General features: G+C 50.0%; 1 protein-coding gene across 1 annotated transcript in view; it reads right to left on the reverse strand.

The window, feature by feature from the left end:
* LOC140134167 (uncharacterized) overlaps positions 1 to 15,190 on the reverse strand; it is a 46,567-nt gene that overhangs the window by 21,663 nt on the left and 9,714 nt on the right. The window contains exons 2-3 of the mRNA XM_072154803.1: positions 3,990 to 4,116; positions 856 to 3,801 (exon numbers count right to left, since the gene is read on the reverse strand). Coding sequence (XP_072010904.1) covers positions 856 to 3,801; positions 3,990 to 4,116 — 3,073 coding nt within the window. The remainder of the gene's footprint in view (positions 1 to 855; positions 3,802 to 3,989; positions 4,117 to 15,190) is intronic.

The raw sequence follows: 15,190 nt of genomic DNA on the forward strand, positions 1-15,190 counted from the left end.
TACTCCTTTTCCCTACTATCTGGATAGGTCTTTGTGTTCACAGAGAGAGAAGTTTTTGGGTCGGGGGAAGCTGACCATCACCCGCAGGCAGGGACTAGCTTAGGCATAGGGTAGGGGACAGTGTGGTGTCATTTTTGGGGTATATTTTGTCATCTGATGGGTTCAAGATGGACCCAGAGAAGGTCAAAGCTGTGTTGGAATGGCAAAGGCCTGAGACCTTGAAAGCATTGCAAAGGTTTCTGGGATTTGCCAATTATTATACAAAATTCATCAAGAATTCCTCTCTGCTTGCTTAACCTATAACTGATTTGACTAAGGACACAATCATCATATATGATCTCCTGCCGGCACTTCATGTAGACAGGTGAGCTCCAACCAGCCAGAGGCTGTATGAGGAAGCCTGATGGTAGCTGTGGTGTTGTGTTAACTAGCAAGCCAAGACACTTTTCACTTAGTACGAGGGTCCCTAGATTAGTGGAAGCTTCATGAAATGCCTGGTCTAGCTAGTAGTCTACTATGTTCATGACCAGGTGGAAGGATATTTTATGATGGTCAATGCTCTTGAACTTGTGCCCCCAGCAGGTCCAGTCCATTAAGTTTCTGTACTAGGCGATCAGATGTGTCCATGTGTTGTTGCACGGACCTCTGTGGCAAACATCCGAACCCGTCAACTTCAAGACTCCTGCGAACTATGAAGAACTTGAAATATGCAAGAAATGAACATCACAGACTAAGAAAATCCTTTAATTTAGTGACTTACAGCCAGCAGTAAGATGCCCCATTTCCCTGAGTTGCTGGATCCTCCTCCCCGTATATAGTGTATGTGATGTTTTTGTGTACAATTCCCTCCTTATCACGCACACAGGTCATATTTTTGGTGTTTGAGAAGCCCGCTGCGGTAACGGAAAGCCTTGCTGCATTGGGCGCATATAAAGGGCTTCTCCCCCGTGTGGATTCGTTGATGGACGACAAGATTGAACTTCTGACTGAAGTTTTTGTCACATTTCCCGCAGGAGTATGGCTTCTCCCCAGTGTGAGTCCTTTGATGAAGCACCAACTGCGAGGATTTGCCAAAGACCTTGTTGCACATGGTGCACCTGTGGTGGCCGCCGGAGTGCATCGCCTGATGCTCCACATACTGGTCTGAGTGGGAGAAACATTTCCTACACTGGTCACATTTATATAGATTTTTAACTGTTCTCCATCTGGGATCAGGAGAAGTTCGATTATCAAAGACACAGGATGACGACTTTGGTCTTCTCTTGGCAACTGGTGGACAATATGGTGAGATATCGATTGGGTTGTAACCTGTAGATTTTAGATTCTGAGAGACTAAGGAAACTTCACCAGGAGATTGAAGAGTGGAATAAAGTGCATCGATGCCTTTCCAAGCTATGTCAGATGAAGGCTTTACCCAAATATTAACTTTATAGGGTCCCGTATGCACTGACCTCTTCTCAGATATTGAACTCGGAGCTCGCTTTGACTTGAGATGTCTACCTAATGGCGCCAGTGGTGAAAATGATGTCCTACATTCAATACTTTTCCAAGTCTTCAGTGGTGATTCCATTCTAAAAGTTTTGATTACTTCTGGAAGGTCATAGTTTCTAACCTTTTGAGTTTGTTGAGAAGCAGGTGGAGAACTTAAAGTTCTATCTTTTGTAGGAGGTGACTGGGGGAGGTTTGATACAGTAGAGTTTTCTGTAGGCAGCTTCTTTTTACATGGTCCATCCCTCTGATGGCGAATAAGACTTGTTCGATAGCGGAATGACTTGTGACATTCCGGGCATACATATGGGTTCTCTCCTGTATGTATACGTTGGTGCACCACAAGATTGAAGTGTTGGCTGAACCTTCTTCCGCATTCTGTGCAGACATAAGGTCTTTCCCCGGTGTGAGTCCTCTTGTGGAGAATGAGCGTAGATTTACGAATAAAACTCTTATTGCATTCTGGGCAAATGTTTCGGGACCCGGTGTGGGATTTCTGATGTTCCACCAGATGACTCAGGTGACCAAAGACTTTTTTGCATTGACTACATTTATATGGTTTCTCCAGTCGAGAATGTGAAATGGGCCGGGATATAGCTGGCAAGTAAGTGGGCAAATGGCAAGCAGAGTTGGGAGGCTCCTTTATACATGATTGATGAACGGTGGATGTAACCAATGAAGAGCATTTCCCGTAATGTGAAGAGTAAGTTTTTATACAGGAGGCCGGAGAGCACAGCATGATGGATGAAGCAGGATGCTCTGCAGCTGATGGATGATTTCTAGCAGAGGACAATGAAGACGTAAGTTTTGCATTTTGATTCTGACATGAGGTGGAACATGTTACAGATTGTTTTTTGCTCGATTGGTAAATGGTGTCAACTGATGTAGAGGAAAGAAGGTTTACGGCAGGTGAACGATATTGTGAATATCTTGAGGCCAAGGTTAGTTTCTTATTCGATGGCAATGTACGAGGCATGGAGGAGAAGGATGAGTCCAATGGGGACTTATAATTCAATGAATGACTGATGGAGGAATCTGAGGCCAATGGAGTTTTAGTATGGGATGAACAACTGATGGAAATCGCTGAGGCTGATGAAGCTTTAGTAATTAATGAAAGACTTTTGGCTGGAGGATGTCTTCTCTGTGTAGGTCTGTAGGTTGAAGAAGCTGAATGAGTTATATTACCAGATGAGGAGCACACAGAGGAGGGTGCAGCCAATAGAGTTTTAACACTTGATTGGTCACGGGTCAAGGCTGATGATTTCCTCGACAAGTCATGAGAATTGGATATTGAGGGAAATTTGCTTCTTGCTGGAGGATGTGAGGAAGAAGTTGCAGCTGATACGTCCTTGAGACTTTGTAAATTGTGGCGACTGTCTTTTGAGGAGGACAACGGTCTAAGAAGTTTGGAATCTACTGTATTACTGAAGGATGCTAAATGACTGATTGGAAAACATGAAGGAACAGGTGATGTTTTATTCGGTCCATTGCTCCTTTTCTCCTCTATGACTTGTGTTTTTGGTAAATGTCTGACACATGTTCCCTCTTTCTCATGCCTGACCAGAGCCGGCTTGTAGCGGAAGCCTTTGTCACATGTATGACATGTGTATGGCTTCTCTCCTGTGTGAATTCGCTGATGGATCACAAGGTTAAATCTCTGGCTGAATCGTTTCCCGCACTCCGTACAGGCGAATGGTCGCTCCCCAGTGTGTGTCCTCCGGTGAAGCTTCAGGATGCACTTCCTAATGAAGGTTTTCCCACAGTCCGGACAGGGAAAGCTCTTGTTTTCCCTGTGAAGTTTCTCGTGCTCGGCCAGGAGGATGCAGTTGGTGGTATCCTTCGAAAATCTACTGAAACTATTCCGTGTTTCCGTAGTGTGAATTCCAGGTGAGAGCTTTATACTTTCAGAATTAGACAAAACTTTGTTACTCTTGTGAGATGTTGTTAGCAGTTGGTCAACTATTTTGGTCTTCTCATCATCTTGGGTCTGTATTGTGCTTGTTGTAAGTAGCAGATCCTCCAAGGAAGCTCTGTCATGGGTATCGAGAGATCTGAGCGTATCGATCCCTGGGTTCTGAAGATTTACAAGGGCCTCGCCTACCAAGGTAGATGGTAACTTGTTTCTGCGATGGTCGACTTTATGGTCATTAGGCACGGAGCATGGCTTGTCGAGATCTTCCAGGACATCATGGACAGGCTTCTTGTATTGAAGGTTTGATATGTTGATGTTGTCTTTATCCCTCCTTATTGGTAAAATACTCGAGACTGAAGGGGCATTTTCTTGTAATTCTTCAAAATGTAAGAAAATGTCTTCTGAAAAATAGGGAGAAAGTAAAAGTCAGGCCTGGCCTCCACTCTACTAGTTACATCCCAAATGAGATATAATCGGCAGTCTACTAGTTACCTTTAATAAAGCTATGACCTTCACTCACTGAGTCAATTACTAGTTGATTACCAGTTTAATGGTCTCCAATTCAACCTTTACTTCCCAGGTTACTTACCCAATGAAAGCAATGTTTCCAGGTTTTCCTGCATAACCTCCATGTAGAGATGCTTCTGCCACTCCTCGAGATGGCGCCATTCTTCATCTGAGAAATATACGGCCACATCACTGAAGTTCACAAGGAGCTGAAACACAGACAAACAAGTTGGGATTGTTGTACTCCAGAGCTGCATTCAAAGTTCTGCCAGTCACTAGTGGAGACCATCAACAAGGTGGTGATCGGTGATGACACAATATCACTATATCTCAATATCACTATGGTATGCTTTTTACCAGCAGCAGAATAGTGAGTGCTGCTCTGGGGTATAATACAGGATGTAACTCAGGATCAGTACAGGATAAGTAATGTCATATATGTACACAGTGACTGCACCAGCAGCAGAATAGTGAGTGCAGCTCTGCGGTATAATACAGGATGTAACTCAGGATCAGTACAGGATAAGTAATGTCATGTATGTACAGTGACTGCACCAGCAGCAGAATAGTGAGTGCAGCTCTGGAGTATAATACAGGATGTAACTCAGGATCAGTACAGGATAAGTAATGTCATGTATGTACACAGTGACTGCACCAGCAGCAGAATAGTGAGTGCAGCTCTGGGGTATAATACTGGATGTAACTCAGGATCAGTACAGGATAAGTAATGTCATGTATGTACACAGTGACTGCACCAGCAGCAGAATAGTGAGTGCAATCTCATTCTGCTGTGTGCTACTGAAGGGTGTGGTTGTGTGCTGCTGAGCTCCTGCACCACCTGGTGGAAGACCAATCCACCCAGGCCTGCTCTCTCCTCCCCAGGGAGGGAGTGGGTTCTGTGGGATGAATCCTGCAGGAAAATCCCAGGCTCCTGTCTCCCGGACCAGGCCGGCGGGGGGCAGGAGAAGCCAGTTACCGGCCAAATCGGAGGGTGTAAGAAGATCTGCCCGGAGCCAAGGACGCAGCGATGTGACCTCGGCTGCCACCCCCAAGACCCAGGGAAGCCGCAAGGTCTCCGGAACACAGAAGATCAAGGCAAGTGACATCAGCCTGAGTGCTCCTCCTGGAAAGCTGGATGTATGTGCGGGAAAGCTGGGTGGTTCAGCTGGAAAGCTGGGTGCTCACGGAGGTGTGCAAAAAGCATGGGGTGATCTTAAGGCCCGGGAGTCTGCTACCATCTATGGCTCCCGGATTGCTGAGCACCTCCGTGAGTACGAGGAAGCTGGAAAAGCGCTGAGGAGGCTCCAGGAGGAGATAAGGGAGACCTTGGCCCTAGCGGGGGTGGCTACGCAGAGAAAGAAAAAGTCTGATCTACTTACCACCATAGACAGACTAAAAGCCGAGGTCACCGATCTGCAGGAGAAGCGACATCTAATCCGCGAGCACAGCGGTCCGTTCCGGGAAAAGTTGGAGAATGATGCCCGGTTTGATGACATGCGCCAGGAGCAGTTAAGAAAACTGAAGGGGCTTCAGATCCAGGCGGATGATGGCGATGATGAGGAGGATGAGGAAGACCTGCCGTGTCCGTCTGGTGGCCTGCACCAACACCAGCAGGCCTCGCACGACAGGCTGCCTGCAGAGCAAGCGCCATTACCATCAGGCTGCGGCTCTGCCAACCTGGAGGAGGAAAGTGATGACAGCGGCCAGGGGGGGGCGCTAATGGCTCAGATCCGACAGCTTGAGTCCCCAGTTCACCTCCAGAACTTTTCCTTTGGTGATGATATCCCGAGTGACGACCAAAAGAGGAAGAAGACGAGACCCAAGAAGACCAAGGCGTCTCAGGAGGTGAATCTGGTGTTTCGTCCCCTCCCTGTTCCCTCCGGGCGGGCAGCAGTGCCAGCCTGTCGTGTAGGCCCCGTTGCCCAGCCCAGCACGAATCCTGCAGTGGACTCGGTGCCAGGGTGCGGGGAGAGTGCAAAGCCACGTTCCATCATGGCGCAGAGCACCAGCCTTGTTTGCAGTAGCAAGGATGGTGCAGGGAAGGCATCGGCCGAAAGGCCGGACAGTGAGGGCGATCCAGCAGGTCCTGGTACTGTGCGCTGCCCCCCAGTGGGAGGGGGGGGTGGCCCGGTGCCAGGGGCAGTGGCGGTGGCTCCTGTGGCCCCTAGCACTGTGGCTGCATCTAGCTCCGGTGAGCAGCGGCAGTGTGATGGGGCTGCTGGGGCTTGTGGTGCGGCGCCTCCCAAGCATCCCGAACAGCCTGCAGAGAAAGGCACAGGAAAAGTGTTGTTTTGCATTGGATCAACAGACCCTGGAGAGGGCACAAAAAGACTGTCCGGAGTCTGCAAGGGCAAGTGGCCTCTTGCATCCAGCGAGCAGCAGAGCAGAAATATTAAAAAAACTACTGGACAACAAGGGGTTAATGCCAATGAGGCAGAGGGCACCTTTAAGATCAGGGTTGGAGCTGCCTCTTCTCAGGCTGTATCAGCTATGGAGGTGGCTCTACCCCCAGTGCCCAGTGACGCCGAGGCAACCCCAGGTCCTCCTGGCCCAGCTGGTGTGAGTGATGCAAGGAAGCGAGGCAGTAATGCACATAGTGTGGTGAATGTTGGGGTGGTGAATGGTGCTGAGGGGGGTGATCCTGTTGTGCTTGCTGGACCTTCTGCACCCCCAGTGGTGGCCGCTCCCATAAGGAGCTATGCGAGTGTCACCGCTGGGGCAAGTGGGGTTAACTCCTTGTCTCCTGGCTCTGGGAACAGCGTTTTGCAAAGGCGTCTTCTGGAGGCTCTCAGGAGAGGGGAAAAGTCAATCACTGTAGAGGGGAGAGATGTTGATCTGTCCTTCTGGACAGACAGGCATGGCCTGGCAGCCTTCCAAGAGAAAAGGGGGGGAGAGACTGTATGGTCTTTACCCACAACTGGGCCCGGAGCTTCCCGTAGGAATGTGGTTCGTCTTCGCTGGAGGGGCAGTGACGCATGCCCACCCAGGTCAAGGGTGGTGGAGCTCCTCCTGAAGATGAACTTCAGGGCTAGTGACATCTTTGCCCTGATACATCCTTATGGTACTCCGGAGTTCGATGTCAGCTTTGTTCGGCCGGAGGGCTTAGAGCTCTTCTGGTCGAATTATGAGCTGGCAAAGAACGAGCCCGCATGGCGAGACTTTGCTGTGCAAGCAGTGTCTCGCCAAAACACAGTCAAGAAGGTGACCGTTTTGACCCGTAACGAGTCACTTTCTTGCATGGACATCATGACGTGGCTAAGTCGTTATGGCGAAGTAGTTCAGGTACCTCAGAAAAACCGCGATGAATTTGGCATTTGGTCTGGAGCCTGGACCTTCATGATGAAGTTGAAGTGTTCAGGCGGCACAGTCGCCCACATTCCTTCTTCAGCCTTTCTTGGACGGGACAGAATCCTGATTTTCTACCAGGGGCAGCCGAAGGTCTGTCACAGGTGCGGTGACCCCACACACTTCAGCGCCAGCTGCCAAGTGCAGAAGTGTGTGGTGAGCTCGGTCACCCTTTCAGCCGTTGTCCTCGCTCCTTTGCCAATGCGGTTGTGACCCCAGTGGAGGAGAGCCATGAGGTTGCTTCTGCTGGGGAAGGTACCAGCAGAGGTGGAGGAGCTGAGGGGCCTGTGAAGAAAAGCAAGAATAAGTCACCTTCTCAGTTGAGGCGGCTTGAAGCCAGACAAAAAGGGAGAGAACTGGGGAAGCCTCAGGTTGCTGGGGTGACCCTGGGTCCTTCCTCAGAGGCTGGTCTTGCTACTGAGGCCCTGAGGGATGATGAGTTGGATGAGGAGGTCAGGAGGATGGAGCGCGAGAAAGGTGCCATGTCCTCCACGTCCTCCCATTATGAGAGTATGGATGAGGATAACAGGATTTGGCTAGAAAATAAGCGCAAGCAGAAAAAGAAAAAGCGCGGCGCATCTAAGGTACCTAAGGAAGGGAAAACTTCCTCCCCTCTGGTTGAGCTTTCCAACCGGTTCCTCACCCTCGATGAGATCGCCTCCTCGGAAGGAGAGGCTGAGGGTGGGGTTCTGGAGGTGGCGGCGGAGCAGCCTGTAGGGGGCGCCGAGTCTCTATCCTCTGGGGAAGATGGGTCCTCAGAGTGGGAGACTGACTCAGAGCCAGGAGACAAGGACGAAGGAGAGGGTGGTCCGGGTGGGTCCTTGGGGTCCAATAATAACATGGACACCACAATTTCATTAAAAAGAAGTTGCCCTAAATCTGATGGGAAAAAAGAAAGGGGATCATCGTCAGAGGAGAGTCGGGGGAGGGGAAGCAATAAGAAAAAAGCCGTTTAACTCAATCACTCATGATGGCGGCACCCACTCCGTTGACGCTGGCGTCCATTAATGTCGCCAGCATTAAGTCTGATGCGGCTAGATTTGCAGCCTTTGATTTTCTCGGCCGTGTTGAAGCCGACATTTTATTTTTGCAGGAGACCAGGCTGCCAGATTTGGCGGCCGTGTTTAAAGCTAAGAGGGAATGGAGACACGGGCCTTCCTATTGGTCTCTTGCGGCCGAGCCGTATAGCGGAGTGGCGGTCCTCTTTACCGCACCGGTAGAATGCCGACGAGTTATTGAGTTAGAAATGGGGAGGTGCCTGATCCTGGATGTCCTCATGAAGGGACAAGAACTTCGCCTAATTAATATCTATGGTCCCCAGTCCAAGTGGGACAGGAAGTGTCTCTTTATGAGGATCAAGCCCTACCTTTTTACTAGTCGGCAGGTGGTCTTTGGAGGGGACTTTAATGCTGTCACGAGGTCCCAGGATAGGGGAGGTTCCAGAGACAAGCTGACTTATGATAGCGTCGCTCTTAATAGCATAGCCAGTGAGGCTCGCCTGGTGGATGTCCACATCCGGCACACCCCAGGCCACGCGGGGTTCACCTATTATAGGGGTAGCTGTAGGTCTAGAATAGACAGGTTTTATTTAAAGGAGGAAGCCATTTCTTCATCAGTGTCCGTTGTTGAGGTGGAGTTCTCCGACCACTGTCTAATTTTGTTTTCTCTGAATGTTACAGAGACCCCCCGGATGGGAAGAGGCTACTGGAAGCTCAATTCGTCTCTCCTGGAGGAAGCGGAGATAAGACAATCCTTTGAGGACTTTCTTCAGAGCCAGGTACCTTTGCTGGGCCTTTGTAGCAGTAAGTCAGAGTGGTGGGAGATGCTCAAGAAAAGGGTGGCGAGATTCTTCCGCCAGCTCTCGAGCCTCAGGAGCCTGGACAGGTACCGCCTGTATCAGGGCCTGAGGAGGAAACTCGAGCATCTCGTCTCGACTGGAGGTAGTCGTGAGGACATCTCCAGAGTGAAATCCTTGCTGAAGAGGTGTCAGTACGATAGACACGCATCTTCGGTTTTTGAGAGGGATTACGGGAAATACCGCTCGCCCGACCCTTACAGAAACTGCAAGATGTCAGTGAATGGTAAAGTTGTCACAGGACTGGTTGACAGTACGGGATCCCTGAAAAGGTCCAGATCAGGGATTCTGGAGGTCGTCAGATCCTTCTACTCGCACCTCTTGGGCAGGAAGGATCTAGATCGGGATGTGATGTCGGCTTTCCTGGCTGAAACTGTCCCTGAGCCAGGAGTAGACCCCTCTCTTGATGTTTTGACAGAGATGATCAGGGAAGAGGAAGTCAGCCGGGCGATTGAAGGGCTCGCCCTCAAGAAATCGCCAGGTCCGGATGGCTTAACATCTGAGTTTTATAAGACCTTTAAGGACGCCTTGGTTCCCCTCTTGACTGAGGTATTCAATGAGTGTCTTTCCTCGGGCGCTCTGCCGAAGTCAATGAGGAGGTCAGCCCTGATCATTCTGTCAAAGGGTAAGGACCGATCTCGTATTGAGAACTGGCGTCCCATAGCGCTTCTCAATACGGACAGAAAGGTTTTGGCAAAGGTGCTGTTTAATCGGCTGGTGCAGTTTGCGCCCCGGCTCCTTTCGGGGACCCAGCACTGCTCTGTTCCAGGCCGCAGTACATTTAGTGCTGTGCTTTGTGTCCGGGAGGCAGTGGAGCAGGGCAGGGCTGGTAACTGGAAGGGGTACTTGCTGTCCTTGGATCAGGCAAAAGCGTTTGATCGGGTTGACCACGAGTACCTCTGGTCTGTCCTTCTGAGGTATGGCCTGCCGGGGGAGTTTGTCAATTGGCTAAAGGTTTTGTACGCAGGGGCAGAGAGTTTCCCGCTTGTGAACGGTTGGATTGGCCGCTCTTTTGAGGTCGGGTCTGGTGTTCGCCAGGGTTGTCCTCTGAGCCCACTCTTATACGTGTTCGCGATTGACCCATTCCTTAGGAGGGTTGATCGTGGGCCGTTGGTGGGAGTCGGGATGGACCAGGCGGCACCGGAAGCCACTCTAAGGGTGGTAGCGTATGCCGATGATGTCACCGTTTTTGTGTCCTCGAGAGGGGAGGCGCAATGGGTGATGTCAGAGGTTGACCGCTACTCAGAGGCTTCTGGGTCCAAGATCAACCGGGATAAGTGTGAGAGTCTCTGGCTGGGAGAGGGGGATCCAGGCTTTGATCTCCCGGACACTCTTCCAGGGCCCCAAGACTCTGCCAAAGTTCTCGGCATCGAATTTGGCCAGGGGGATTACCCCATGCAAAACTGGGACGGCAGGCTTAAGATCGCCGCCCAGAAGGTGGACCAGTGGAAGGGTTGGTCTTTGACCCTCAGGGAAAGGGTGAACTTGATTAAAACTTACCTGCTCCCATTGCTGATATATCTGGGCAGTGTGTGCATGTTGCCAGAACCCCTCTGGACTCGAGTCTACAGTCTGTTCTTCCAGCTGTTATGGGGGAATAGGCTGAACCTAATCAAGAGGGAGGTTACTTACCGCACGAGGAGACAAGGAGGGTTGTGTATGGTCAACCCTGTGGTGTTCCTAGTGAATACCTTTCTTAAGATCAATATCGCCAACCTCTGGAAAGAGAGGGCTCCTCCGTGGGTATACTCCTGCAGGGGATGGTTTCGGCCTTTCTTCCAGGAATGGGAGACAGGAGGGCGAGTGAAGGATCTCCGTACACCACATGGGCATCTTCCGGCTTACGCTACCCCGGTTCTGAAGGTGATTCGCCGGTGGGGTCTGGGAATGTGGGAGATCAGGACCATGTCGAGGAAACTCCTTGACAAAAGGGTTCTGTTGACCCATTTCCAGAAGCCTCTGGTCCTCAGGGATTGCCCAAGTCGGGATCTGAGGGTGGGTTTAGGTCTTTTGAATTCCATCAGGATCCCCTTGAAGTTTTGGGACTTGACTTGGCGCTGTTTCCATGGAAAGCTGTGTGTGAGGGACAATCTGAAGTGTAGGAGCTCTGAGGAAAGGGGTTGTCCCCGGGAGGAGTGCGGTGGCCTGCTGGAGAGCATGGACCACTTCCTGCTTCAGTGCCCCTTTAACACAGAGGTGTACAACCGGGTGGGCGCTTCCATCCATTGGCCCGGGTTGGCCGGTCTCTCCTACGCGGAGTGGGCCTATGGAGCATTCAGAGGCCTGGGTGGCCGGGACCGCTGCACGTTATTCCTAGTTAGCCTAGTGGTCAGGTACCACACGTGGAACGCACGGTGTTTAGTATCGACGCAGCGTAAAATCCTCCCGGTGGATGAGGTGGTTAGGAACATTCTGGGTGACCTGGTGAAGGTGCGCTCTCTGGAGTATGAGAGGCTGGGCACCGGGAGGGCCTCTCTCCTTTGGAGGGGGTTCTCCTTTAGTGTCCCTTAGTCTGTCGTCTCCACTTCTGGTGTTGGGCTGATGCTGCACAGAAGATTTTTGTTTTGTGTTCTGAGCATATAGAGATGTAGGGCTTGCAGGCACCGAACTTGGGCTTTATGTGGTTTTGATATATGTTGATATGTTTAATGTGTTTGTATCTTGTGTACAGTGTGTATATAGTTATATGTAGTTATAGTTCTTGTGTGTATATAGCTTGGTTGGTTTTGGGCTTAGGGTGTTAGGGTGTTAGGTTGGGAGGGGGGTGGACGGGACTTGGACTGTACGATCCTGGGCACTGGTCTGGACTATATAGCGCGAACTTTGGACGTTAGACCAGTGTCTGGGGGGAGGGTGATGGGCGTGGGATTTAGTTAGTTATATTTTATGTTATTTAATGTTATTAATGTTATTTCCGTTATATTCATTGTTATTTCTGTGTTTATTTATTGTTTATTTATGTGTATTTTGCTGTGAATTTTGATATAAAAAAAAAAAAAAAATAATAATAATTAGGTGGTGGGACTGGGTGAAGGTTTTGTTTATTCTTATGCTGAGTGTGTGGTGTGTGTGTGGCTGGGCCAGGAGGTTTTGTAAGTTTATTTTTGTTTATATTTGTTCTTTTGTAATTCTTTTGCCAGAAGTTATGGCTTTATTTATGTTTATTATTGTAATGTTTTTCACTTTTATATAAAATAAAAGATTTACAGGATGTAACTCAGGATCAGTACAGGATAAGTAATGTCATGTATGTACACAGTGACTGCACCAGCAGCAGAATAGTGAGTGCAGCTCTGGGGTATAATACAGGATGTAACTCAGGATCAGTACAGGATAAGTAATGTCATGTATGTACACAGTGACTGTACCAGCAGCAGAATAGTGAGTGCAGCTCTGGGGTATAATACAGGATGTAACTCAGGGTCAGTACAGGATAAGTAATGTCATGTATGTACCCAGTGACTGCACCAGCAGCAGAATAGTGAGTGCAGCTCTGGGGTATAATACAGGGTGTAACTCAGGATCAGTACAGGATAAGTAATGCCATGTATGTACACAGTGACTGCACCAGCAGCAGAATAGTGAGTGCAGCTCTGGGGTATAATACAGGATGTAACTCAGGATCAGTACAGGATAAGTAATGTCATGTATGTACACAGTGACTGCACCAGCAGCAGAATAGTGAGTGCAGCTCTGGAGTATAATACAGGATGTAACTCAGGATCAGTACAGGATTAGTAATGTCATGTATGTACACAGTGACGGCACCAGCAGCAGAATAGTGAGTGCAGCTCTGAGGTATAATACAGGATGTAACTCAGGATCAGTACAGGATAAGTAATGTCATGATGTGTGTCCTCCTCGGGCACGGGTAGTTGAGCTGCTGCTGAAGATGGACTTCAAGGCGGCTGACATCTTTGCCTTGATCCATCCCTATGGTACATCTGAGTTTGATATCAGCTTTGTTCGGCCGGAGGGGCTTGAGCTCTTCTGGTCCAACTATGAGCTGAGATACAACGAGCCCGAGTGGCGGGACTTTGCTGTGCAAGCAGTGTCCCGCCAGAGTGAACTCAAGAAAGTGACCGTTCTTACCCGTAACGAAACACTATCTTGCTTTGACATCATGACCTGGATGAATCGCTACGGAGAGGTACTGGGAGTACCTGAGAAAAATCGAGACGAGTATGGTATCTGGTCAGGGGCCTGGACCTTCATGGTGAAGTTGAGACGTTCAGGTAACTCAGTCGCCCACATCCCTTCATCAGCCTTCCTGGGGAGGGATCGGATCCTGATCTTCTACCGGGGGCAGCCTAAGCTGTGTCACAGGTGCGGTGACCCCACACATTTCAGCGCAAACTGCACCGTGCAGAAGTGTGCGTTGTGTGGGGGTGTCGGCCATCTCGCTGCATCCTGTACAGGGCAGATTAGGTGTAACCTGTGTGATGATCTCGGTCACCCGTACAGTCGTTGTCCTCTTTCCTTCGCTAATGCAGGCTCAACCTCAGCGGATGAAAGCCATGAGGCTGAATCTGCTGGGGAGGGGACTAGCAAAGGCGGAGGAATGGAGGGGCCAGGGAAGAAAGACAGGAAAAAGACGCCTGCCCAGCTAAGGCGTCTAGAGAAGCGTCAACAGGAGGGAGAAGTCTCGGGGGAGGGAGATGGACACTACAATTTGTTTAAAAAGGGGGTGTTCATTTCCCGAGGGTGGTGGTAAGATGGGTAAAAAGAAAGCCGTCTAACTCAATCACTCATGATGGCGGCACCCACTCCGTTGACTCTGGCGTCCATTAATGTCGCCAGCATTAAGTCTGGTGCGGCTAGATTTGCGGCCTTTGATTTTCTTGGCCGCGTTGAAGCCGACATTTTATTTTTGCAGGAGACCAGGCTGCCAGATTTGGCGGCCGTGTTTAAAGCTAAGAGGGAATGGAGACACGGGCCTTCCTATTGGTCTCTTGCGGCCGAGCCGTATAGCGGAGTGGCGGTCCTTTTTACCGCACCGGTAGAATACAGACGAGTTATTGAGTTAGAAATGGGGAGGTGTCTGATCCCGGATGTCCTCATGAAGGGACAAGAACTTAGTCTAATTAACATCTATGGTCCCCAGTCCAAGTGGGACAGGAAGTGTCTCTTTATGAGGATCAAGCCCTACCTTTTTACAAGTCGGCAGGTGGTCTTTGGAGGGGACTTCAATGCTGTCACGAGGTCCCAGGATAGGGGAGGTTCCAGAGACAGCTGACTTATGATAGTGTCGCTCTTAATAGCATAGCTAGTGAGGCTCGCCTGGTGGATGTCCACATCCGGCACACCCCAGGCCACGCGGGTTTCACCTATTATAGGGGTTGCTGCAGGTCTAGAATAGACAGGTTTTATTTAAATGAGGAAGCCATTTCTTCACCAGTTTCTGTTGTTGAGGTGGAGTTCTCCGATCACTGTGTATCAGGGCCTGAGGAGGAAACTCGAGCATCCCGTCTTGACTGGAGGTAGTCGTGAGGACATCTCCGATTGCCCGACCCTTACAGAAACTGCAAGATGTCAGTGAATGGTAAAGTTGTCACAGGACTGGTTGACAGTACGGGATCCCTGAATAGGTCCAGATCAGGGATTCTGGAGGTCGTCAGATCCTTCTACTCGCACCTCTTGGGCAGAAAGGATCTAGATCGGGATGTGATGTCGGCTTTCCTGGCAGAAACTGTCCCTGAGCCAGGAGTACACCCCTCTCTTGATGTTCTGAGATCAGGGAAGAGGAAGTCAGCCGGGTGATTGAAGGGCTCGCCCTCAAGAAATCACCGGGTCCGGATGGCTTAACATCCGAGTTTTATAAGACCTTTAAGGACGCCTTGGTTCAATGAGTGTCTTTCCTCGGGCGCTCTACCGAAGTCAATGAGGAGGTCTGCCCTGATCATTCTGTCAAAGGGTAAGGACTGATCTCGTGTTGAGAACTGGCGTCCCATAGCGCTTCTCAATACGAACAGAAAGGTTTTGGCAAAGGTGCTGTTTAATCTGCTGGTGCAGTTTGCGCCCCGGCTCCTTTCGGGGACCCAGCACTGCTCTGTTCCAGGCCACAGTACATTTAGTGCTGTGTG

The sequence above is a fragment of the Engystomops pustulosus genome, chromosome 5 (genome assembly GCF_040894005.1).
Source record: "Engystomops pustulosus chromosome 5, aEngPut4.maternal, whole genome shotgun sequence".
In the NCBI taxonomy this organism is placed as follows: domain Eukaryota; kingdom Metazoa; phylum Chordata; class Amphibia; order Anura; family Leptodactylidae; genus Engystomops; species Engystomops pustulosus.